The sequence below is a fragment of the Chenopodium album genome, chromosome 20, assembly GCF_948465745.1.
Source record: "Chenopodium album chromosome 20, dcCheAlbu1.1, whole genome shotgun sequence".
Taxonomy (NCBI): Eukaryota; Viridiplantae; Streptophyta; class Magnoliopsida; order Caryophyllales; family Amaranthaceae; genus Chenopodium; species Chenopodium album.
This window is the reverse complement of record NC_137853.1, coordinates 4,376,406-4,402,270: the sequence shown is the minus strand read 5'-3', so window position 1 is coordinate 4,402,270 and position 25,865 is coordinate 4,376,406. Positions and strand designations below refer to the sequence as shown.

The 25,865-nt window shown below is 33.7% G+C and overlaps 3 protein-coding genes and 1 pseudogene across 10 annotated transcripts; 1 reads left to right on the top strand and 3 right to left on the bottom strand.

Annotated features, from left to right (window-relative positions):
• Positions 1-373: 373 nt before the first annotated feature.
• On the bottom strand, positions 374-3,000 carry LOC145597932 (uncharacterized). Of its 8 annotated transcripts, none has more exons than XM_081654207.1 (4): positions 2,724-3,000; positions 2,469-2,634; positions 1,589-1,667; positions 374-604 (listed from the first exon to the last, which is right to left on the bottom strand). In XM_081654207.1, the coding sequence occupies exons 1-2, from the start codon at positions 2,873-2,875 to the stop codon at positions 2,484-2,486; spliced, it is 303 nt and encodes a 100-aa protein (XP_081510333.1). In that variant the 5' UTR covers positions 2,876-3,000; the 3' UTR covers positions 374-604; positions 1,589-1,667; positions 2,469-2,483. The 8 variants fall into 8 exon arrangements, with proteins under 8 accessions (XP_081510333.1, XP_081510339.1, XP_081510335.1 ...); XM_081654213.1 differs by having other exon boundaries at positions 2,516-2,634; XM_081654208.1 differs by lacking the exon at positions 374-604 and adding an exon at positions 643-895.
• Positions 3,001-4,540: 1,540 nt separating this feature from the next.
• LOC145599003 (metalloendoproteinase 1-MMP pseudogene) lies at positions 4,541-6,288 on the bottom strand (annotated as a pseudogene).
• Positions 6,289-10,313: 4,025 nt separating this feature from the next.
• On the bottom strand, positions 10,314-11,216 carry LOC145599230 (uncharacterized). Its single transcript, XM_081655632.1, has one exon. The coding sequence runs from the start codon at positions 11,214-11,216 to the stop codon at positions 10,314-10,316; it is 903 nt and encodes a 300-aa protein (XP_081511758.1).
• A 6,357-nt stretch (positions 11,217-17,573) lies between these two features.
• Positions 17,574-25,308, top strand: LOC145597487 (O-fucosyltransferase 29-like). The gene is made up of 9 exons (XM_081653668.1): positions 17,574-18,200; positions 19,378-19,468; positions 20,356-20,432; positions 20,560-20,648; positions 20,753-20,942; positions 21,115-21,296; positions 21,783-21,885; positions 22,829-23,157; positions 24,675-25,308. Exons 1-9 carry the CDS (start codon positions 17,898-17,900, stop codon positions 25,012-25,014), a joined length of 1,704 nt encoding a protein of 567 aa, XP_081509794.1. The 5' UTR covers positions 17,574-17,897; the 3' UTR covers positions 25,015-25,308.
• The last annotated feature ends 557 nt before the right edge of the window (positions 25,309-25,865 follow it).

Sequence of the window (25,865 nt, the reverse complement as noted above, 5' to 3'; positions counted from 1 at the left end):
TAAGAATCTAAAGGTTGGTGGGCATATGCATATAGTCAAAGACGAATAGGGATTACGTGAATCCTGGGCTTAAAGTACCAGCCAAAGTCGGTCAGAGGAGGATGAGTCTCATTCTCCTGTTAGTGAATAATCGGGAAAGTTCCCAAGCGCAGGGCTAAAATTCTGTCAATGTTCTTACATTATTTATACTCTTAACCAAAAGCTAACACTAGCTTAAAGACCGTGTATAGATAAAATTTTTGTGGTGATGTTTGGTCTACCATGTTCGACAAATATAATTTTTGTAGGACTGGAAAGTCAAAACAAAGAAAGCATGTACGGAGTACGTAGTAATTGAGATTGAGAATAAGACGGTGACAAATTATGCTCAGGGTAACAAAACAAAAACCACATTATTTCATGATTTAAAATTTCAAAAATAAATACCTTCACATCCAATATTTGACCGGCAAAGAAATTCAATAATGCTGAATGCTGATAAGAGGATTTGTACAGTTTACATTTAAAATTTTGGCAGCAAAAAGTTGTGTTTCCAATCACATGAAGACGGCTTCTTGAATTAGCGATGAACTGCTAAGTCACCTGGGTACGGACAAACCAAGCTCTAGAGCAAACAAAAAATAAATTTTGATCAGAAACTGCTATGAGAAGTAGCACTTCAATATGCTAATTATGCTTGAATGTATTGTTCGACTTAGATCGAGTAAGCTGTAGTCACAAAGAACACAAAAAGGGTTTCATCTGCATTGATACAAATTTGCTCCAAAAAAATGTACACATATGACTTTTCCATCAGACATACTATATCCGTGTTGTAAAATCATTATAGCTAAGGAACATGGAAGCACTGGTGAAATGAGCAACCTTCAAACCTCTCACGTACCATCAGTTTCATCTGGGAAAAATAAGCAGGTATGTCACTACAACATCCTCATGGATCTAAGATCAGTTATTTACAGTGAAAACAAAATTTCAACTACATTTAGTACATAAGAGGATGCATTTTGATTTATTAAGGTAAGTAGTGTTGGAGGATTGAAGAACGGATTGTCTGCAGAGAGGGTGCAAAGGCATGTGAAGTTGAAATAAATTGTCAACCATTGCATTGATAATTTTACTAGGAATCCTCTTTTCCTTCTAAAGATAATGATAAATCGGAAATTAATCAAGTAATCTACCTAATTGCCTTATCCTCATCTGAATGATCTATCCTAGATCAAATAAGAACTCAACAAGCCAGTGTGGGAACAGCCTTTGCATTTTTCACACCTTAGACACATCTAAATCTCATTGAGAAAATATTTCTTTAATGAAACTATGACTATGCAATTCCCAAATCTATTTAAATCATGCAAAACATAAAGCTAATCTAGTTTATTACATTCCAAGCAACATGATTAAATCATCAATCAAAGAGACAAGTATAGAATCGAATATGAATAAAGTTCACCAACCAACAAAATAAACTATACTACCAATACTATCAACTGCTCTAAATATGAGCCATTCAATTACAAAATAGAAAGGGTGTATTCTTATATAAAATGACATATTTTGTCTCTATAAAAAAGCATTTATAGTTTCATACTTGAGAACGATGCAGGGATTCATGATTGGCAAGCCCCAGGACCCATACTATTTCTTTCAAGCATATTGACATTATGTGCCTGCAGGAACCAAATACTCTAGTCAGCTTGACATATGAATTTTTGCCCTCCCATCACAATCAAAATTTACTCCCTCTTCACACAAAAGTAAACAATCAAAGGCTTGCAGCCTAAAGCTAATGCTAAACCCAAAACGATCTCACTATGGAATGTCAATCTTACTTCACCAAAAATCACAAGGCACAGCATTGCTTTAGTCAGAAATGATAAGTTACCCACACATTTTGCTCTCAAGTTGCCATTTCCTCTCCCCAATAAACTTCACAAATCCGAAAATAAAATGCTATGCAAAGTTTTCACTTAATTTATACTCCATACTGGCTAAAGTATCATCATTGGACAAAACCACAAGAAACAAATGCACACATCAAATACACTCATTCATTAGATAACATATCAGATATTACACTTCACAGTGCATACTCCAAATAATGCAACAGCATCACAGTTTACATGATGCAATCAACTAAGCTAAGACCAGCTGAAGAAATTATCAAAAGGTGGTTTCTTTCGATGAATCGGGGGTTGTAAGACTGTTGCAATGCTAATGTGATTCGGCTGATTAATGAGCAATGTCCCGGTACACATTACTCTCTTATCTCAAACATCAACCATCTATCTTATAATAAGGTAAACTAAGATTGAGTCCCCTACAACAATCTCAATGCTGATCAAGTTCATTAATAACTAAAATTAACAATTATATGATTATTTTTATTAGGGGAGCAAGGAAAACCTAATCAAATTGAATTTAATTATATGAATTTACCACATAATCAATCAAATCCAAGATGCACAAACCTAAAAATAAGAATATTAGAGGTCGGGAGAGGTACGGCAGAGTGTACCCTGAGAGAGAGCTCTGGAACTCCTCGAAGTTGTGCTTAAGCATGACGTCAGCCTCGCAACTGCTACGGCGCTGTGCAGCGGCAACAGCGACTGCGCTCCACCCAGTTCCTTCGGCAATCTGTCGATCGGAAAAGTATAAATCGAAAATTAATTCAAAAATATGAGAGAAAATCATAATTAATTCGAAATTAGGAGAGAGAAATTGACCTTGTGAAATTGATTCGAGGAAGATTTGAGGAAGTGGATCTAGGAAGAGCAGATGCAGCAGACCTTGGAGCAGATTTAGTAGCAGAATTAATGGAGGATTTGAGAGAAGATAGTGATGCTCTGTTCATGAATCTACCACATTTCGACGCCATTGATGAATTTTTGATTGAGTTTGAGCGAAGGATTGAGAGATTTGATAATGGAGATTGAATTGATTTTGGAAGATGAGAGAGAAAGAAAAGAGGGGTTTAGGGTTTAGTGGTTGTTGATTTTGGGAATTTTGTTATGTGGGCTTAGTTTAGAAGAAGAGCCCATGTTCAATTTCTTATGTAGCCATGGGCTTGAAGACTTGAAGAGATGATTATCGGTCGTATAAACTGGTTTGAGTGTGTGACTAAGGGTCTGTTCTCTCACGTTGAAATTCAGTTCAGTTCAGTTCAGCTCAACTCAGTTTAGTTCAGTTCAGTTCAGTTCAGCTCTGCTCTTAATTTCCTTCTCTTATAAAATAAATGTAATGCCAAATTGAATGGCTCCACAGTCCACATAAATGAGGGGTAATGCGAAAATGCACTTTGGCCTCATGAAACATCACATATGATCGGATTAAAGATGAACCTTACATGTGAATTGAGAGAGAATGTTGATGCATAGTCTTTTTAAACAACATATGTAGTTGTCTCACTTTGATTAAAAAAAAAAAAAAATTAGAGAATAAAACACTTTATAAGGCTAAGGTGGCCACTCCTTATATTGTCATATGGTTATGGGATGAAATCTTCTTATACTTGTAAGTTGACGCTCTCTATTGATTATGGGTGCGGCCAGGCGAAACTCAAACTCAAACTCGTATTTAACATAGCAAATATCAAGTGATGAAGAAAACAAGGTATGTTATTCGGGTGAAAAACTCATTTGACTTGAATTAAACTGTACACTTATTTATCACTTTTTTTTTGTTCTTATATATCCATTATATAAGTGTCCATATTTCTTCTTACGAGTATATTTTAACTACCTTTGTCTCAAACCCTCTCGCCACATTAGTACTCTCTTTATCTCTCTCGCTCTTGCTAGAGGTGTATGATATTATGGGCTTTATAATCGGGAAATATTATAGTTTCCGAATTTTACCGATAACTAGTTTACTATTTTGAGTAAATACTTAGATTTTTTTTTTTTTTACACAGAATAAATACTTAGATTGGCTGAAAAATATATAAAAAGAAGTATTTCATTGCATTTTACCTCATAGTTATCAATTAAAATATACTTCGTATCAATTCAAAAAAAAAAAAATATAAAAAAAAATATATATATATATACTTCGTATCACACAACTATAAACAGTATACATCTTCCGATATTAATCATATCTCATACTCTGTAAATTTAACAAAATATGTAGCATTAATTTCAACCACATTCAAATTTATTCGGTGTCACTTCCATGTAAATGAGTGATGAGTTTATTTGCGTCATAATAAACCATGTACGTCCACATATGATTATATCACCGCTATGGCCTTACGTCCTCTCCCCCGCCAGTCGTCTCCATGCATTCGATTGAATACTGCTCTCATTAGAACGTTGACAATTTGACATGACTCATAATTCATAATCCAAACCAATTAATTGATACGGAGTAAGTAATTACTAAGAAACTTTTCTTTTTCTTTTTTTTTTTTTTTTTTTTTTTTTGACAAGGATTATTAATTAAAGAAACTTTAACTAAACTAAAATTAGTGATGATTTTTTTGCAAGGTCAAATTTGGATTTTAATAAATTCACTTTTAATAATTTGTTATTAATAGATTATACAATAATTAAGAAAATTTTCAATCACAATTCATTCATCTCTAATTGTATGAAATGAAAACGACAGTACACTTGTCAACTCAGTTAGAATATTCAAAGTAAATTCTTGAAATCAACACGCATCAAATTAAACATTCATAATTTGTTACTTGTATTTGACTTATTCCAAATTACTAATTGGAGTAATAGTAAATAACAAAAAGCGTGATGGATCATTATTGATCTTTGACTATAACCAGATTAAAGATGAGACTAGAGGAAGGATCAGACATGAATGCATGCTAATTAGATCAACAATGAAGTATACACAAAAAAAATAAAAATAAAAAAAATAAATAAAAAATAATGTAGAAATCTGTACATGTAAACATCAATTTGATAAAGAATGAACTCCTATCTCTTTTTTATGTACTTCAGTTTATATAACAAATAAATAAGATTGAAAAATTCTATAATCCAAAATCTGTAACAACTATACGAGCAACCAACATCAACTAACCCACGTATAAAAATTAATTAAAAAATTAATATTCACATTCGATCCTCTAAAACATACCAAGTATAAGTATGTCTTTTTTTTTTTTTTTTTTGAAGGCCCTAAAAATAAATGAGTTGAGTTAAGCTAAGAACAATAGTCCAAAACCACCACGTCGAAACACCGAAACCTTTCCTATATCCACCACCGTCACCGGCACCGCTGTTAGAAGTTTCCCGATCGGATTCTAACAACGACCCGTAATTAAAATTCGGGTTAGACCCGTACAAAGCTTGAACCCCTTCAACATCATCGACACGTAGGTCCACTTTCCGACTCCTTGGTCTTAAACTCGGGTACATAATAGCATCACTAACAGAAGAATGGGCTAACCCAAGCACGTGACCAATCTCGTGCGTTGCCACTGATTCCAAATCAATGGCTACATTTGATCTTTGTCTTCCAAAATCAACGGCCCACGTTTCAGCTGCATCTAAATGAAGTCTTCCATTCTCAGGTGAAAAAGCATGTGCTAAAACTCCGAGTTCGCCGTCGAATGGCTCTCCGTCACCGTGATCGCCACTATGAAAACCGATACGAATATCGGCTGTTCGATAGCTTTGGGACTCCGTAAAATTTACGGGAATAACCTCGGACCACCGCGTAAAGGCGCGTGAGAACACCGCCTTGATTTCTTCCGGTGAGATGTAGTCTATCATATGGTCCGGTGAAAAAGCATAAGTCAAAGTCATGGGAGAGTTATGAGTCCACCGTGGTTGGCCGTTAAAGTAGGCGTAACGGCGTGTTTCGTGTAGGTTTGTGATGGTGGTGGTGTTGTGGCGGAGGTGGGAGTCGTCGAGGCCGCAACGTGGAGCCATGATGAGGTCAATAGTCTCGGTGTCGAGTTTTCCGGTGGGAGGTAGACCGAGGTTTTTTTGATAAGTTAAGATTGCGGATTCGAGGTCGGAGTCAAAGTCGTTGGAAAAGTTCCCCGGCGCCGGCGCCGGGAGGTAGCCGAAGCGGTTGAGGTAGGTCTTGAGATCACATATCCCGGTTACGTGGCTGCCCTTCTCGAGGTTGGCGAACTTCGCGAAGTTCCCCCACGGGGTGGAGGAGGAGTTAAAGGCGGCGGCGACGGAGGAGGAGGTGTTGTCATTGAAGTTTAGGATAGATGGTTGAGGGAAAGTTCTGGCGGGAAAGGCTGACGGTAGTTGAAATAGGAAGAGCAAAAAGGGTAATAGAAAGTGCATGGCTAAAAAATGAACAAATAAAAATAGAAAAGTTAGTTATGTTGGGAGTTGAGCCTTCAAATCTAAATAAATTGTTTGGGTTTATTTATAAACAAGTTAAAAAAATTAAGGGAGTAATATAAGAGAAGAATGTGGGGAGGGTGGAAGCAACCATTTGGAGTTTGAAGGAGAGAGAAAGTTTGGAAGATTCTGCCGTGCTTTGAATAACATTTCAAATATGGGGATTAAGCAAAGTTTGATGATCTAATGTACATTGGGTGGGTGAACAAACTACTGTTTGCAATTTTGTTTAATCCACTTCTTTTTACTTGCTTTTGGTTGCTTTTGTGTAGTAGCTTTATGTCAACTTAGCATCTTTAATCATTAATTCATTCATTAGCATCAAGATAAAACAAATAAATCAGATATATTACATATTTATAGGTCTAATCAACCAGTCTTAATAAGTCCAGTTCAGATAGAATAAAGTGAATAGATCATACCCTACATATATACGTAGTGTTATATGGAATCACGGAGTATGTTTATGAACAAGAAATCACGAAAAAAAGTTGATGATATAATGAACGTTGAATAAAGGAATGGGATGATGAAATCATGAAATAACTAATACACGGAGTATATATGTCTTAAAGTTTTTAATATTGATTCTTCTAAGATTGTATGCTATAGAGTATGTGTCAAATTGGAATAAGTATAAGAATTAGTAAATAATTAAACAAATATTAGTTTAATATAGTTGCATCTGACTCTGTTTATTGTTGACCAAACATATTAAAAGAATGACATTGACAAATTCTAAGACTTATTAGAATTATAAGAACATACATTTGGGAGGTTAAAGAAGACTTTTGTAAGAGGGTTTAAACTTTAAAATGTAGGGTTTAGACTTGTCAGGTTTAAACTTTAAAATGTAGGGTTTAGACTTGTCAAACACGATAATTTGATTGGTCTAAGAAGGGGTATACCTTTTTGAAGACTAACGGAATGTCTGAATAAGTTTGGTATTTTTGGAGGAAGATGGGATCACCGAGTCAATAGGCACGAATTTGATTGATTTTTTCTCAACGTACTTGTAAATTTCCTAGTCGCATACCTTTAATATTTGTTGTTTGTTGATAGTTTGCATCTTATTACTCGCATGAGTAGGAGAAACTTCCGAGAGATGTTCTAATTTTTGCATCTACTCTTACTTGATTGGCTCATATTAATAACTAGAGATGAAGATTTAGAAAATTAGATCGATCTCTTCAACCTTAAACGTTAGATCCAATCTCGCGTAGTTTTAGTAATTTGTACTGGGTACTCTTAGTTAAGTTTTACAAATGACAAGAAGAGATAGATATACCTTTGTAAATTTAATAATAAGGGTTAATGCATTCTGATAAGGGGTAATTAGTGATAGAGAAACTTATTTTACAACAAATATATACTTTAAGTTTTAATAATAGTGTGATCAAAGTATTTTTTATTTTTAATTTATGGTCACATTTAAAAGTAATTTATATCATACCATTGTTATGATTGTAAATTTGATGACAAAAATGTCTTAAAATGATATCATTGATTCGTTTGTGGTATATACACCACGACTGGTCAACAATTTCAACAAATCTAAATATATCTAATGTTAGAGTTAATTTGTTTTGATTATTAATTACTTACTAGTTACTACTTAAATTTTTTATTACTGTATAATACATACAATACTTAAAATTTAGAGTTAAAACTTCGATAATATTTGAGTAAATCTTTATAAATAGTACTTTTCATACAAGAGTATTTTATTATTAGATAGAAATAAACAAGAGTGTATTGTTATTAAGTCGTTAGTTGGCATATAGTGTTGTTAATCAATAAATCATCATCATGCATGTCAAAGTCTAGCTCTTGCACTTGCACATTTCACTTTTCAGCTACCAAAACCTACCAGTAACAAGTGTTTAATGTGCATTTAATCTCATCATGTTTCTGTCTGAATCCGATTGCCTAAGAACTCAAGCTCGAGATCCTGATACTCTTATCGGCAAGCTGAGAACCTACACAATGAAGAGAAGTTAGCTAACCCCGGGGTGATCCAGGGATAACCACTCCAATGATAAAGTCAGAATGTATTTAAGAAGAAAAGAAGATAAGTATGAGAGAGAAAGTAGAGAGAGAGAGAGTAGAGTGTAATTAATACCCTCATTAATGAGGTCTTACCTACTATTTATAATGATCTCCCTTGACAGGTGGCTCTCAACCATGCAAAGCTTCTTAAGCCAAGTGTTAAGTTTCTGTTGCCACGTGCCGAATTCCGACAGGCCGATATGTTTGCTTTATGGTACATATTAGCATACTTTAGTAATTATCCTGGGTTTGGTCATGTTCTTTAGGATATCGGCCTCGCTTCACATATCATCCCATACACATCATATACTAATTGATTTAATTTTTGCGACATATATATAATCTAATTGGTGGATCACCTGTTTTTATTTCATATTATTATGTAACTATCAATTTAGTATTGCTGCAAGTTGAAACCATAAAAAGACCTGAAAGAACAACAAATCAAATCAAAGAAAAAAAATTGGCGGCTCTTGTCTTTGTGGATATTATTTTCACTTTTATTTTACGGAACTAATCAATATAGCGATCTACATTTGTATGTGTCTCTTTCAGTCAACATTATTATATTAGATAGAAAATGTCAAGTTATTTGGTTTATTGGTGATGTATAAGAAAATTCTATTAAAAAATTATTATTGGTCAGAAAATTACCTAATTAACTTAACTGCTCTTCTTCTCAAATTTCAATTATATTATTCAAATTAGTTATGTGTGTTTACATTATTTATTAATAAGTCCGTGTACAATTATAAAAATTAATCTATATTCATAGCTATATCTGATGTAAAATTATTTCTAGATGCATATTGGTTGTGTCTTCATCATGAGGCCATGCCACTTCTTTCAATTCATGAGATCAAGAGTTTGAATTACAGATCAAAATCGACAAGTCAAAATAATTATTCTCATTTAGCTTTCAAATATATACCATGATCTATCCATGTTAATTAATTTTCTGGTTTACAACTCTGATGGAAGCAAATTTTTACTATTAGGAGTAATAAATCACAGTGTTTCGATATAACATATTGCATATGTCCCAAAATTATAGAGCATACGTATGTTTTACTTATTTTTTTTTTTTTTTTTTATCAAATTAACTCGTGGACTTCAATATTTGTTTTCAAAAAATGTTTACCATGCAAACCTAAGCTAGCTGATACGTAGGGTCTGTTCTCTTCGGCTTAATTTCAGTTCAGTTAAGCTCCAATAAGTCCAATTCAGTTCAGTTCAGCTCTTAATTTCCTTCTCTCATAAACAATTCATTTCAGTTCAGTTCTGTTCAGTTCAATTCAGTTGTGTTCGGTTCAGTTTAGCAAATCAGATTAGACCCGTAATAGTCATAATTTTCTAATTCATCACCTTCTATTCAGAAATATAAACAAGTCGCGAACTCATGAATTATGAGAAACTGAATAGAAAATGAAGCGATACTTAATAAGTAATGGTGTACTAATGATACAAGTTAATTGAAAGAAGAAGGTTTGGAGCAAGATAAGTTTAAGTAACTCATATCATCACGAAAATGAATCAGTTCTCTATACTCTAAGAATATCTTGGCAAGCATTACATCAAATTACTAATTTTAACAATTAGTAGCTTAGATTGACAAGTAAGAGATATGAGCTTCAAGTTAAGCATTTAACTTTTTTGGACTGTCATAGCCGTTGAATCTCCAACTAAATTTGGTGCTTGCTCACAAATCAGGAGTTAGGAATTGGGCTGTTTGATGCATTTTAAGTTGGGCCTTTTTTTAATAGGCTATCTAGCGCTGCCTAAAGTAATGTGTGGTGTTGTAGATGTGGATCAGTCCAAACGAAAATTGGGCCATAAAACTATTATCCATTACAATGGCAAGCCCATTGAATCATGTACATGAAATGTAAAAGGAAGTGTGAGTAATATTTTTTTTTTTTTGAAACTAAGCTGCGAATTTCATTAAAGTAGATCAATTTCCGCCAAAGTGATCAAGCTTTGGGGAAAAGACCCAAGAGATACAAATTCATTACATCCTCTAGTATCCCATCTAGCAATGTGATGGGCTAAAGTATTACCCGCACGCTTAATATGAGAGAACGAAAAATAATTAAAACATGAAGCCAAGCTATTTATATCATCATAAATTAAGAAAATAGGTGAGAAACCCTTTGCTTTGGACTTAACTGCCTTCACCACTTGCTCAGCGTCAGATTCAAGAAGCACCTCTGTAAAACCCAATCTCTTTGCCAATTGCAAACCAAACCTACAAGCTGTAGCTTCTGCAACATTCACCTCCCAACCTGCTCCCACCTGGCGTACTGCAGCAGCAAGAATACCACCCTGCTCGCTTCTTATAACCACTCCCAGCCTTGTGTTTGCTCCAATATGTGCGTCACAATTAACCTTCACCATACCTGCATTCGGGCAGCTCCAAGAGCTCGGGGCACGACACACCACAGCAGCAGCCCTGTTGGTGACTTTCGCTATATATTCATTGCTAACTCGCACATAATTCATCCAACCTCTAGCAACATCAACCGCATTAAAGCTCTCATGCTCAAACACACCCTTATTTCTACAATGCCAGGATGCCCAAGCTAGCGTAGCCATAGATAGGAGATCGTCCCTCGAAAATTTTTTTGAGCACCATAGAAAGCGTTCCACAAAGCTAGTAGCAGGGGCAGATAGTACCTGATTTTGTAATGGACTAGCAGCCCAGATTTCAGCAGCCGCGTTGCAATCGAATGTGGCATGAATTATTGTCTCCTCAGGGCCATTACATATACTACACGTTTGGGTTGGAAATGGGTGTGAAATCAAGGTTTGGGACGAAGCTTGGCTACCAGGGAACTCTTCTGCCATCGTTCCTACTCCTACTGCTACGAGTGATATGGAGCTTAGAGTATGTGATTTAATTAACCATGATTGCGGGGAGTGGGATATTGATGCAATAAAGAGCAATTTTGATGATGGTGATGCTGCCAGAATTCTTGCGATCCCTCTGTCAACTCGAAGCCTCCCTGATAAAATGTTCTGGTGGCCTTCAAAGGACGGTATGTATTCTGTAAAATCTGGCTACTGGTTGGGTAAAAATGTATCGATTGAGCAAGGGCCTGACTTGAGTGATGTTTGGAAGCTGATTTGGTCTATGGGGTGCCCCCCAAAGTTGAAGCACTTTTTATGGAGGGCTTGCAAAGGCTTCTTGGCTGTTAAGGAGCGTCTTTTTCATCGCCACATTGTCTCCGATAAAAAGTGTGAGTAATATTGTACAAGTATAATCAATCCAAAATTGGGCCAAAAGAGAATTTTTTTAGGATTGTGCTCTATCATTTGGGATAGCAGATCTTTGGTTCTTTGCAAATTACTTACTTGTACAAAGCACTCGATACTCTCATCAGAGTCATCACTCATCTTTGTAGCTCTCTAAACATTAAAAAAAAAAAAAATAATAAAATAAAAATAAATAAAAAAATCACTGCAAATGTATGAAGTACTATTTTCTCGAAAAATTTGTAAAAAAGTACTTATTAATTCAAGTTTTTGTGAGAAAAAGAGAACAATCTTTCAAAAAAAAATGGCAAGAAACTACCTTTTAAGACATTTTCTTTGTGAGAAGGCGCCCCTCTAACCCAACTTTCAAGCATTGACCATGGGTGGGTCATATGACTTCACCAAGACCCATTTTCCCCCAATTCCTCACCCTTTCCCCCATTTTTTTTACTGTTCTCCTCTCCCTACATTTACATCTACATCTACATCTTCCCTCTCATGGGCCGCCTTTATTGTCGTCCTCATTAAATTCATATTCTCTTTGTTAACTATCATCATAATATTTACTTTTGTTTTTATACTCTATATATTTAGAGTCAAATTTGTGCATTGATAAATAGTTCTATATATTATCAACTAGTTTATAACATGTGTACTAAAACATGTATGTATGTACAAAATTCAACAGCAATACAATGTCATGCCAAAACATATACACACAAATAACACAATTAATAACTCACAATTCCTATCCAAAGATTATTATTAAAAAAAACACAATACTTCTTCCATTACATATTATAAATCAATTAATAACATGTATATAGAATATTACTAATATGTACACAATACTTCTTCCATTATACATTATCATGCCGAAAATGTACTCGTATACACAATTAAAAACACATAATTCTAATCTAAAAGGTTGTTATAAAAATATTATCGAAAATAACTTTGACCATGGAAGGACCAACGTTTTTTTTTATGAATTTATGAGTCTAGATGCTCCTACTTCCATTACTTATTTACTTGCATGCATACGGCCAAAGTAAACAACAAGTTCAATTTTGTCTTCTCTACTGCCATCAAAATATAATACTCAGTAAATAAATAAAACAAATAAGATTTGTCTCAAAATCTGTATGGGATACGTAACTACTTACAAACAAGATTAAAATATCCTGACAAAAAATAATAAAAATATGTAAGTTGTCTATTTTTAGAATAAAAATTTGTAAGTAAAATATAAAGTAGGGTTTATGTGATAGTGAGATTGTGTGAAAAGAGTCTCATACTTCAAGTACAATGATTCGATGACGAAAGGAAAAAGACACAGACACAAATTATTGTAGAATAAGCTTGATATGTCTCATACTTCATGTATATATTAGACTCTAATTAATTGGGCCGTCAAAATCATCTTACTTACTCCTTAGAAATTATCCATATATAACCCTATTAACAAACTCACCTTTATGTTCAAACTTACTTTAGAAAATTTTAGAATTGACCTAATAAAAATACATTTAAGGGTATGACGAGGTTAGGTTCCATGTCATTTTCGCCTCCTTAATTTCATTATCGATAATTTTTTTTATACTCTAAATCTTATAAAAAAAAAAAAAAGTCACTCATATTTCATTTTATATTATATGAATCCTCTTACCAAAAATTATAATTTATACCGTATATGAATATTTTCAGCTAGAGTATGTTTACCTAGTTATGTCAAAATAAAATGGTTTAAAGTACTTTAGTGTAGGTTATGTGCAAGACTTTGTTGACAATTATAGAACACGGGTGAACAAAATTGACATGTGTTTCTATATAAGTTTGTGAACAACTATGTACATTATATTCAAGGTAGTTCATCACATTTTGGAGTCATAAAGCTTGCAAGTCCTACATTCCCTCTATCCTAAAAAGATGTTTTTATAATTTATAGTTATTTTATCTTAATAATGAAATTAAAACTCCATTTTTAAAATCTCACACATCAATAGGGTCTATTTTATATATTTAGGGCCCGTTCTCTTCAGCTTAATTTTAGCTTAATTCAATCCAATTCCTAATTTTCTTCTATCATAAACAATTCATTTCATCAGGTCTATTCAGTTCAATTCAGTTTCAGTTCAGTTCAGCTCCAATAATCAGTTTAATTCAGCTCAATTATTCAATAATCAGAATAGACCCTTAATTAAAAAATACTTCATACATGTGTATCTGAACACTTTCTCTTTTCTAGTTTTCTACCAAAAAAAAAAAGTAAATAATACAAATTAGATTGAAGTAATCCATTTGTTTGATTATATTTTTTGTGTGTGTAGCTATTGGTAAAAAGAAACATATTTTTTCCCAAAATAGAGAGAATAACCAATGACCTTAAATTATAGATATACGTGTATTAACTAAAAATACTTTACACTTCTATAAATCTTATTAAAAATCTTATCGACATTGTTTCAGCTCTTAAAAAAGTCATGATTATAAGATTTACAACATGACACAATCTTATTAAGAGCTTAAAACTTTTACGTATGATTAAATTATGGATGGATATTTTATTTTGAATTAAAGATCAAATTACTACTATCTTAAAAAAAAAGTCAATTTTTTCTTGGACATCATAATACTGAAATAGTATATGTACAAAACTACACTAATTGGATAAAGTAATATTCAATTGGATGGAGTATTCTATGATCATTCAACCTAATAATTTATGTGACTAGTAATCCGTATAGCTTATAGATCAGATAATGGAATTTTGAAGTATCCACCCAAAAAAAAAGTACTGGTTCTGCAAGCTTTAATATGCAATTCATTACTTCACCAGTTCACCTAAAAAGTAAAGATAATATTAATATTAAAGCTATAAAAATTAATGTATTTTTTCTAGAGGTATCATTATTATAGAGAAACAGTAAATCATACAAAAATTATTGCATGTGGACATACCAAACTTAATTAATTTCAGAAATTACTACTACTAGTTCAGAGCAAGCTTAGAAAGTGACCCATTGACCCTATTTCAATGGCCATTGGGTCTTTTGCCCATGTTGTGGGTTCCTCAATCCCCACTGCTTTCTTTTGGACTTTTGGTCCCTTGTATGCCACTATTGTTTCTGTCTCAAGTACAAAAAAAAGTTCTACTCACTTGTTATTTTAAATATTTTACGAAATACAATTATACAAGGTTTATTTTATTTTTCGTGTTGAAATGTTTTAGAAAGTTTAACTCATTATTTATTAGTTCATATTTTATTCTCTTTATTTTTTTTCTTACACCAACTATTTGATTTAGAAAAATGCTATACACAACCCTTAGCTACAAATAAGAGTTAAAATGGAAAAAATAAATTACAAATATAATGTTAATTATACTGATTTACGTGTGATTTTATCATGTACATTGCTAATCTTTTTCATATTCTCACTCATTTTTTCTCATAATTTTAATAAACAATAATAGTACAATAAAATGAGTCATAATTTCGAAAATTGAGTAGAATAATGTTAATGTGTAATCACTTTCGTAATGTTTTGGCTCCAAAACAAAAACAAAAACAATATGGGACTACTAGAAAAGGGACAAATTGGGACCGTATGACGTGATTGGTTGATCGGTCACTTGATTGGGTCACATAAAAAGCAGCAGTAGTACTCATCAATATGAATATGAACCTAAAGATCATTCAAAGTTGTTTAAAAACATTAATTATGGATTATGTTAATATGTTTAGTTATATCAGATTTAACCTTTCATAGCAACATTAGTACTGTATGTCTGTATGGTCTGTGTCTATCTAACTGACGTATTTGTTATCCAATTTCGAATTTTTTTTGAGACTTATGTAAGTGTGCGTGTTTATATTTTATAATCTATCTTGTGCTTATTAATATAGTACTCAACTACTTATGACTAAATCAACTACTCCGTATAATAAAGTATGAGATCGACTTTTATACACCTTGGAATTAATACGGGGTAATTGAGCCACAATTTTAGCGTTTTGTCACTAAGGAATAATCCAACGCAATCCTTAGTCAAATGTCATGCATTGTCTACTTTCAGCCTCTCATCCTCACCATTTAGGCATTTATACTATTCCCACCTGGCTTTCTCAAAGCCCGACTACCACCCCCCCCCCCCCTTCACTCCCCACCTCCTTTTCCCTCGTCCCATTTCCTTCTCTCCAATCTCCATTATCAGTTGCCAGCATTCTACAAAGCACAGCGTTGCTAATCCACGTGTCACCAAACCCTAAATTGCCCACATCTTTAGAATTTTTGAGAGGACAAACAAAATTAGAGAATTATGACATTTTGCCTCTAGGATAGACGGACTAGATACAAGTCCCGCCAATGTATCAAATTAAATATAGGTTTGGTATGTCAAGCCTCGCTAAGAACCAAACTAAGGGCCTGTTCTCTTCAAATTATTTTCAGTTCAGTTCAGTTCAGTTCAGTTCCAATAAGTTCAGTTCAATTCATAATTTCCTTCTCTCATAAGATATTCAGTTCAGTTCAATTCAATTTAGTTCAGCTCCAATAAGTTCAATTCAGTTTAGCTCAGTTCAGTCAATCAGAACAGGCCCTAAATATAGGTATCACATGTACTTGACTCTTGTGTTATACACGCATCACATTTTTCCATCCTACTAAGTAATTTCCTTTCATCAATCCGCCTCGTCCAACGGTCCGAGGATGTTGTACAAGATGGGTTTTATACTTTTATGTCATCTGGTTTAGGAAAAATGATTTTTGTACCTCTGTTTAGTTGCCTTGTAGGAGTTGTAGCGATGGACTTAGTTTAGTGCTTAAGAGGAAAGGACCACCTTTTAGAGGGTACTTCTTCATACAACGTCTACATAACATGGAAAGTCAAACTATTTATTACCCAAAAAAGTCAAACTAACAACTAACATGGAATAATAAGGCCTAATATACCGGACATGATTGTAAACCCAGCACACTGTACATATAAAGAACATGCTCTATATGACTATATCTATATCCATTATTTTTATTTATTAATTTTTATACAACTATCCATTTTTTTAATAAAAGAACATGCATTAAGTCCAAAGCAATTCATCAGCTTGACATCTATAAAACCACATGCACCAACACTATAATATACTCTGTAAGTGCGGATGATTGAAGCAAATTTATATACTATGATATGATAATTATTTAAGTTGTAACATGATTTGGGATCTAAATCGCATTTTTCAACCTTATATGTGATGTAGATCTTCATCACGTTTTCACATCTTAAGGATCCTATTCCTATACCTAAGTTACTAGCTGTTGAAAATGTAATTTGTACACCATACTTGAAATATCCCATTTTCAATTCTTTATATGGCTTGTATAATAATGAACATCCTTGTTAAGATCTTAAAATGGCATCTAATATGTATCTAAAGGTTGAGTAAAGTTATCCGAGAATAACCCGACATCTAACTAGATAAATAGAGCAACATCACATATAGATAATGCTTTTTTTTTTTTAATTAAAATTGAATTTACTAACCATTTTGTAATTTGATCAATATAATAATTTTGTAATGTAACTGATCATGTGACAATATTGATAATCAATGTTAAATATTAATCATAATATCCATATAAAATATTCAATATCCGATTCAAAAATTCAAGCTATCGAAATCTTATTGATTTGATTCATACTTATCATTTTTATCGTAATGGGTTATCATATAGTCCGTGTTCATCAATTCAAAAACAATAGCGATTCGGGTATTGGATTCATGCAAAGCCCTACCTAACACTCAAGAACAAAACCAAGTCTTATTAGGACTCCTTAAAAGGTTACACCTACACCCAACAAATAAAAATGACCATCACCTTTTTCAAAAATATCCCTTAAATAAATGGGAATAAGCATAACTTCCACCTTGAGTTATTTCCAATTTGCATCAAATTAAATAAATCTCCTTTATATTTACACCTTTTTTTTCTTACTTAAATGCGCCTCTTTCTCTCTCCTCTTCCAATTTCTACACTCAACCCCAGCTCCTTCACTATAGATCATCTCCATTAAATTCAAACCCACAAAAACCCAAATTAATTTAATAAATTCGGCAGTTGTTTAAACGCTCTTCTTCACCATTTCAGTGCCACCCCCCAATTTCATTAATTAGGGTTCCAAATTCCCAGAAAAACCCAACACATTGATAAGTTTATCAAATTTGGAGGAGAAAATTGATTAATTGCAATCTTTGTTGATTTGGGTTTTGAAAGATGGGTGTTGGGAGCACTAACCAACCCTCTGTTGAATCTGGGTTGGTTAATGCTACCACAATGAATGGTAATGTAAATGTTAATATTAATATTAATGGTAATACAAATGATCCCAATTTCATGAAGCTTCAAAAACATCATATTTCTTGTTGGAGATCTCAGAGAAAGCCATTATCATGGTCGTTAATTTGTGGGATTATGTTGTTTGCTCTTGGTTTAATCTCTTTGTTTACTGGGCATGTTGTTTCTGATCTTGAATACTACTCTCAGCGTTTGATTAAGCCTCACTTGATCACCAAATGGGTAATTTCTCTCTCTAAATTCTGTGTGTTTTTCACAATTTTTTTTGCTGGGTTTTTGAATTTTTTGCCTTATACCCTAATTTTGGTTGGTGGGGTTTAATTGATAATTTGGAATTTTGGAAGATTGAATCAATGTAATGCTTAGCTGCTTTATTGTTTCTCTCTCTAAATTTCACTTGATTTTGTTGTATGTTTTACCTTTTCTGTTTCTGCGGTAATGTTTGTTTTTTTCTTCAATTTAGCTTAATTTTATTTTGTAGCTTCTGAATTTTGAATTTTGGGTTCTAGTTTGGTTAATATATACTGAATTTACTGTTTATGGCAATTTTAAAGTAGAATTTATTACCCAAATAAGTCTTTACTTGTTTAGAACTGATTTGGCCAGGCATTCTACAAATTGAAATTGAGATTTTCTTTGCTCCAGTTAAGATATACAGTATGAAATAAATTTATGTATTTACTTATTATTAATATTATTTTCATTTATTATTTATTTATTTTTTATTTTTGTTTTTTTATTTTTTATTTTTTTTTTTTGTGGGGAAGAAAGGGGTGGGGTTGGGTGGGTGGGGAGCTAGGAGTATTGTAATAAGTATTTTACAAATGATTAAACATTTTCTGGAGTTACCTGAGTTTGATGATCCATTTTCGCTCTTGCTAGAGATTCTTTTGTGTTGATTATGGAGAGCAAGCACATTGACTGGTTTTGGTGGGTTAAGCAATGTGTGGTAGTCTACATGCAAAAATGTGTTTGAGGGCGTAATGTAGGCTTTTGAATGCCCTAGACGGAATCTCTTCCTTCATTTAGTTGGTTAGCTGATTCCAATTGAAGCAAAATAAGAGAGAATGATGTAGTCTGAGTGTTTGACCTTGAGACATACTTTATTTTTTAGTCTATCCACAATGTGCATGTCTTTTCCAGTGTTCAGCCACTGATCTACATCTAAATTTATTTATTTTTCTTACCATGGACAACTCAATCTAGCTTTGCAAGGGGTTGTGAGTAATTATTTTGCTGTGTTTTGGAGGCAATGTATGTACAAGTTTATTTAGCATTTTAGCTTATGAAAAATTCTTATCAAGGGGATAGAAGTATACTATTGTTTAATATAGCCTTGCAAGAGTTAGACTGCTATGTACAAGTTTATAATGTAAACCTCTTTTGCTTTGTTCTCTAGGCTGCAAGCATTCATGAACCAATTAACATATGGAAATCAAAATATATGGATGCTTACTATGGATGTAGTAGAAGAGGCCGGCATTTTCGTTGTAAGTTTTAATCATTTCCCCAGTAAATTTGTTTTGATTTAGCTTCTAAAGACTTAAAGAACGTTCACTCTATAACCAGTCATTTTATTTACATTTTTTGGAAAATGTACATCATATTATGGTTTTGAACTAACTGGAGGAGCACATTGGTTATTCCTGCATTTATTCTGCTCCTTTTCTCTGCCTCTTGTTTTCAATGTTTATTGCAAATGAGGGCAAACTACAAATATTTGGTTCCTTTGTAAAACCTATTCATTAAGTTTATGTCTTTGCTATGAAATACTCACTGGTTATGGTGATTTCACCATGCATGCAGTGTAGATTAGCTGACACATCTGTTTGTTTTACCTATCACATCTGGCATAAGCCTCACGTATATCTATGTATCTAAGCTTTTCTTTCAGCACTTGGCAGTGCAGATTTCTGTTTCAATAATCTGGCTGAGTTGGTTTTTTATGAATTACGATTGTTAGGGATGCTATTTCACTAAGATTCTCTATTTTTGAGAACTTTGTAATGACATTTGTTAAGTAATGCTCCATATATTTTTCAATGATGATAAGAAACAGAGGATGTTGGAAAAATATCTTCTGGTAAAATAAAGCCTTGCCCTTTTGTTTGTGGATTGCCGACTTTAGCTGTTTGATTTCTTCCCTATCAATTCACCCTGCATCATTTGAACTTAACTGTACAATTTTCATCTTCAAATACCTCTTTGGACTTGGATTATTGTGAGTTTTCTTCAACATGCTATCTCACATAGTCTTAGTCTCATAGACTTCGAAATGGCTGCAAGTTAAATCTGAAATCGTATAAATAGTTATTATGAGTTAAGTTCGGGTTTGATCATTAATGTACCTCCTTTAATACTGCCTGGTTCGATGCAGCTGCTATCCCGCAGCGATTTTCAAATGGCTATCTGCTTATCGCTACCAGTGGAGGGCTGAATCAGCAGAGAACTGGGGTAAGTGGAGATCTTTCATGCTTTACTCGTCTTGTTTCCGTATGCAGGATATTGATTATACTCGTTTACTTTTCCTATTATTGTTATTCTCCTCCTATTGGGATTCATAGTTTTCTTTTTGGTACAGATAACAGATGCTGTAGTTGTGGCTAGAATACTTAATGCTACTCTAGTTGTTCCCTCACTGGACCACAATTCCTATTGGAAAGATGATAGGTTCGTGGGCTTTTTTTTTTAACTAAATAAAATGAAGTTTGTGTCTTTCAATACTAATATGACCATTAATTGATTTTCTCATGTCTAAAATCCTCCATGTGCAGTGACTTTGCAGACATTTTTGATGTTGATTGGTTCATTTCTTCTCTTGCGAAGGATGTGAAAATTGTGAAAAGAGTTCCAGATAAAATCATGAGATCTATGGAAAAGCCCCCCTATACGATGCGAGTGCCTAGAAAGTCAACCCCCGAAGATTACATAGAGCTAGTCTTGCCAATACTTATGAGACGACGTGTAAGAAAGCTTCTTCTATCTTCTGATCCCTGCATGTTTTCAAATCATATTTTCCATTATAGCTGAAATAATAACAATATATTGAATGAGTGTTTTTTATGATTTGGAAGTTTCTTTGTTTCCTTGTTTTTTAGTTATAAGGGTAGCCCAGTAATGTGCATAATATGTGCAGGTTGTTCAGCTGTACAAGTTTGACTACAGACTAGCAAACGACCTTGATCCAGAGCTTCAGAAGTTGCGTTGCCGAGTTAATTATCATGCACTGAGATTTACCAAACCAATACAGGAACTTGGTTCGAAAGTCGTGTTGAAAATGAGTGAGATGGCTAAGCGATTTATTGCAGTTCATTTGAGGTTTGTTTGATTTGTAGTAAAACGTTCAAAATGGAAATGAGGCTTTGTATGTTTGTGTGTGCGACTGTGCTCCTTGAATTCTCTTGACTCTGCTGGTAAAACTAATCCCGCCATTAAAATAAATCTCACTGTTGGAGAAGGTCCCTAATAGCTGCTCATTTCTTCCACAGAAAGATTTCACACTTAAAATCTTTTCCTTTTATTCCTGATTTTTGGGAAGAAAAGGATTTTTTTGCTACTTCTTTGCAGCCTTTGGTTTTTATTGATTGATATTAGTTATTAGTTTCTTGATAGGGTAAAGTTGAGTTCATGCTTTGCTGTGCTTAATTGTTTGTGTTCTATCCTTTATGGCCATAAATAAATGCTTACATCAGTGACATCTTGTCAGCTTCTCTTTGCTCTTTTATGCTAATAAAATTAAATGTGAACTTTAATCGAGATGATGCTATTTCCTGCTACCAATATTCAATTATTCAACATGTGCAGGTTCGAACCTGATATGCTTGCATTTTCTGGGTGCTACTATGGTGGAGGTGAAAAGGAAATAAATGAACTTCGTGAAATCAGAAAACGATGGGACACATTACCTGTGAGATTTCTTTCTTTCTTATTGCTTTCAACTTCACCATTTTCATTTCTTGTTTTTGTCCTTAATATCACCTACTTGGGTGGTAACCCCTACTATTAAGTTTTGCTAGTACCTATAAACGGTCAGTTACCAACTGTTAGATATGAACTATAGGCAACTCTGGTTTCTTCACATACAGTAATTGAATTATGCTTTGAAGTGATTCCAATTTTGCTTCCATGGGCATCATACCCAGTTTTAATTCCTGAAAACCCTGTCCTCGATCTCCTATATGGTGTGTTGTGATCCTGTCCATCAACATATCTTCTTTAGTAAAGAGGGAATTTAACAAAGAAGCGTGACCCAAGAATTACCTATATAATTGCGTTGGAGTTCATTTAGTGCATATAAAACCTGCAGTTTCTGCAATTTGATAAATTACTCATCCATGACTGTGTGTTCGTTATTGACAGTCAGTGTAATACCCTTTTTTATGGCTAACAATTTAAACTAACCTTAACATATTTAGATGCTATAGACTACATTTCAAGGTTTTATGACCAGCATATAATCTGTAAAACCTGATACATCTTGCATATATAACTTATTTGCTCATTAAGTTTTGTGAAGCATGACACCACTGATAATTGCTCTTAAGTGTTGGCTACGATTTTATCTTGATTCGTCTCCTTAATATGTTTCTTTATTTAAAGGTACTTGACTTTGTCACAAATTTTGGTGATCTATGAATTCAGGAGTTCATCATTGTAGTGAAACTTACTGATTCTAGTAGAACCAAGTGACCATATGTCATGCATTATAATTATAAGCATTACCTGGTCAACTTACTTAGAATGTGGATATTGTTCGTTCTTGTCATTAAAATTGAATTATGACTTTTCTGTCTTGGCCATAAATCTGACTTAATTCTAACCTGCTTCTTGCTAATTGCCTCTGTTGTTAGGATTTGAGCCCTCTTGAAGAGCGTAAAAGAGGAAAATGTCCACTTACTCCTGAAGAAGTTGGTGTAATGCTGCGAGCACTTGGCTATAGGAATGATACCTACCTTTATGTGGCGTCTGGCGAAATATATGGTGGGGAGGCAACTCTACAACCTCTTAGGGAACTTTTTCCTAACTTTTACACCAAGGAGATCCTTGCTGGTGAGGAGTTGAATTCGCTTGTGCCTTTCTCTTCTCGTCTTGCTGCCATTGACTACATAGTATGTGATGAGAGTGACGTATTTGTGACCAACAACAATGGGAATATGGCAAAGATACTAGCAGGTCGCAGGTAAGATTCAAACTTTCCAACTTATAGGGTAAATAAAAATCTTGAATTTCTCTGAAATCTTTTGACGGAGGCTTTTTTGTTTTGTGATTTGCAAAGAGTTTAAACTGCTGATAGTGTTGACAGCAGATGCTTGCAAGAAAATTCTTAAGGCTTATAGTATGCTTGTAAACTTCTCTCTCCGTATCATTTTTATAGTTAGGTTTCGGATTTTATGCAGGTATTAAGAAAAATGCTTTGGGGGCAGGTAAAATGGGAATATTTGTTTTGGGAGTTGGTAAATATTTGGTAAATGGGAGTACTCCGTATTTGCTTTGTAAGTAGGTAAATATTTTGGTAAATGGGAATAGTTGTTTTGGGATTATGTAATTAGTTTGGTCAATGAGAATAGGGGTGAGTGTGTAAGAACTTTTTTTGAAGTAGAAGCGTAACCAAAGAGAGGAAACGCTCAAAATGGAAACGTAGCCATAGAAAAGAAACAGAGGGAGTACTTTGCTTCATGAAAATGGCTTGGGGAATAGAAATTTTTTGAGTTCCAAAAATACACCCTAATAATCAGTTGGCGCAGCCTGGGAGTTCCGTATCACCTTATTAATCATGACTTGTGGAAATATATTTTTATAAGAACTAGGAAAACACCTCTTTGAAACTGATGTTAGGAAATGCTCTAATAGTAATAACTGGACAATTTTTGACATGGACAATCACATAGGCTAAGATATAAGCTCGCAAAGTAATAACAGAATATAAAGGGAATAAGCTCTCAAAGTAATAAAAGAATATAAGCAAATATAAAAGGTAGGAGGAAGAGAAGGGGGGTATAACATATAAGAACTTTGGACATGGACACCTCACATAGGCTAGGAATTGTATAGGCAGTTGAACTAACCTTATTGTCCAATTATACTAGATTATTTGCAAGCACTTGGCCATCCAATTCAAATGCTACTTATTTACCTTCAAGCAGTTGTGTGACCTCTTGTTTGACAATATGTGCATTATAGTTTCCCTCTATGTAACTAAGGTTACCCAGAATTTTTGTGGAATATTAACTTAAATGCTTATACTGCATCCTTTTGACTGTACTTTTCTCAGTGGTTGACTGACATAGAACTAATGTTTTCTTGATTGCACCAATAAAGGTTTTCTTGACCATGCAAATAGAATGTTTTCTTTGCATGTCATCGTGTTATTGTTCATAAGTTGTGTGCTATTATGAAAAATAATGTTTGTTGTCTATTATATTTTTTTTTTTGGAAAACTATTATTAGAATATTATTTGATTACATATAGAAACAGCATAGTCATTGACATCTGGTGCTGAAGTAGTTTCAGCGCAAATGAAACTTGATGAACATTAAAATGTTATGAAGTCTTTCTATGTTTAAGCAATTTCACCTTGTAGAATATGTCAAAATCCTCTGTTCGCTAGTTCAACTTTTGGTATGCAACTTTTCATGCAGTAAACTTGTTTTTTACCCTCAAAGACCTTATTTCTAGCAATCTAATTTCTTTTTTAGGAGGTATATGGGCCACAAGAGGACAATTAAACCAAATGCAAAAAGGCTTAGCGCTTTATTCATGTCAAGGGACACAATGGATTGGCGTACATTTGCTAAAAAGGTCAAATCAGCTCAGAGGGGATTCATGGGTGAACCTGATGAAATGAAGCCAGGAAGGGGTGAATTTCATGAATTTCCAGCCGCTTGCATATGCAGAAGGCGAAGTCGGAGAACTACTAACAACACTAGTGAAGAACTTGACATTTCTGAGAGTGAGAGGTGGCGAAGATCAAACAACACAGATATTACAGAACGGTTGGGGTCTTCAGAAGATGATGAATTTTTGCCTAGATTGTGATTGTGTTTAATTTTCATCACAGCCTCACGGTGATATCATGATAGATTCAATTTCCTTTGAGTGGATATTGGTCAACAAAATTCAAGCTAGATTGATGTAAATATCAGTTAGAACACTCTGATGACCTCCAATTGTTTATAAATGTTTTTTGCAGCTTATGTAGCTAGATCTGAAACTGATTTTTTTATTTGTGATTAGATCCAAGATGTGTGACCTAGCATTAGGCCTTTCTCTCGGTTGTTTGACATACTCGTTGCTAAAGCAACATTTTGTATTGATGTGTTCATTCTTCATTCTTTTAATCCATGGTTCGTTAGTTGAATTACAACTTCTTATTGGTCCTTTCTCTTCAAATACGATCAAAAAGTATGTTTCACAGTGCGGCAGACGAAATGATTCAGCAACCGACCCTCATACTCAATGTTGTTGTCATAGGGATTTTTTTTGATTGCTTTTAGTTTTAGACAAGCCCTAGAACTCTGTAACCTGTCAAGGCTTAGCTTTACTGCTTTAGCTTACACGTTTTTCACTTCATCAAACCAAGGCAAATGCATTGTTTGGCACAATCATATTAACAACACCTTGGCCAAGTATAGTCATATGGTATCTACACAAACAAGTAAAATCTGTTGGTAATTCATAGTCTTCTAATTAGGTCGAAAGTTTAAACCTTAGATTTCAAAATTTACTAATTATAGAATTGATGTGAATTTACAGTAATTTGTAAAACTGTCGTTTGAATTCCAAATGGATGATTTTATTTATACCAAACATGGATAATTATTTGCATACTTCAGTTCAGTCAATTATCAACAACCAGCTATATAGCGCAAATTTAGCACTACTTAAAA

Coding starts and splice junctions, on each gene's coding strand:
- LOC145597932 (XM_081654207.1), bottom strand. CDS start 2,875: ATGGCGTCGAAATGTGGTAGATTCATGAACAGAGCATCACTATCTTCT. Junction 2,635..2,723: donor CCTCGAATCAATTTCACAAG/GTCAATTTCTCT, acceptor TCCGATCGACAG/ATTGCCGAAGGAACTGGGTG.
- LOC145597487 (XM_081653668.1), top strand. CDS start 17,898: ATGGGTGTTGGGAGCACTAACCAACCCTCTGTTGAATCTGGGTTGGTT. Junction 20,433..20,559: donor TGAATCAGCAGAGAACTGGG/GTAAGTGGAGAT, acceptor TTTTTGGTACAG/ATAACAGATGCTGTAGTTGT. Junction 20,649..20,752: donor TCCTATTGGAAAGATGATAG/GTTCGTGGGCTT, acceptor CTCCATGTGCAG/TGACTTTGCAGACATTTTTG.
- LOC145599230 (XM_081655632.1), bottom strand. CDS start 11,216: ATGGCAGAAGAGTTCCCTGGTAGCCAAGCTTCGTCCCAAACCTTGATT.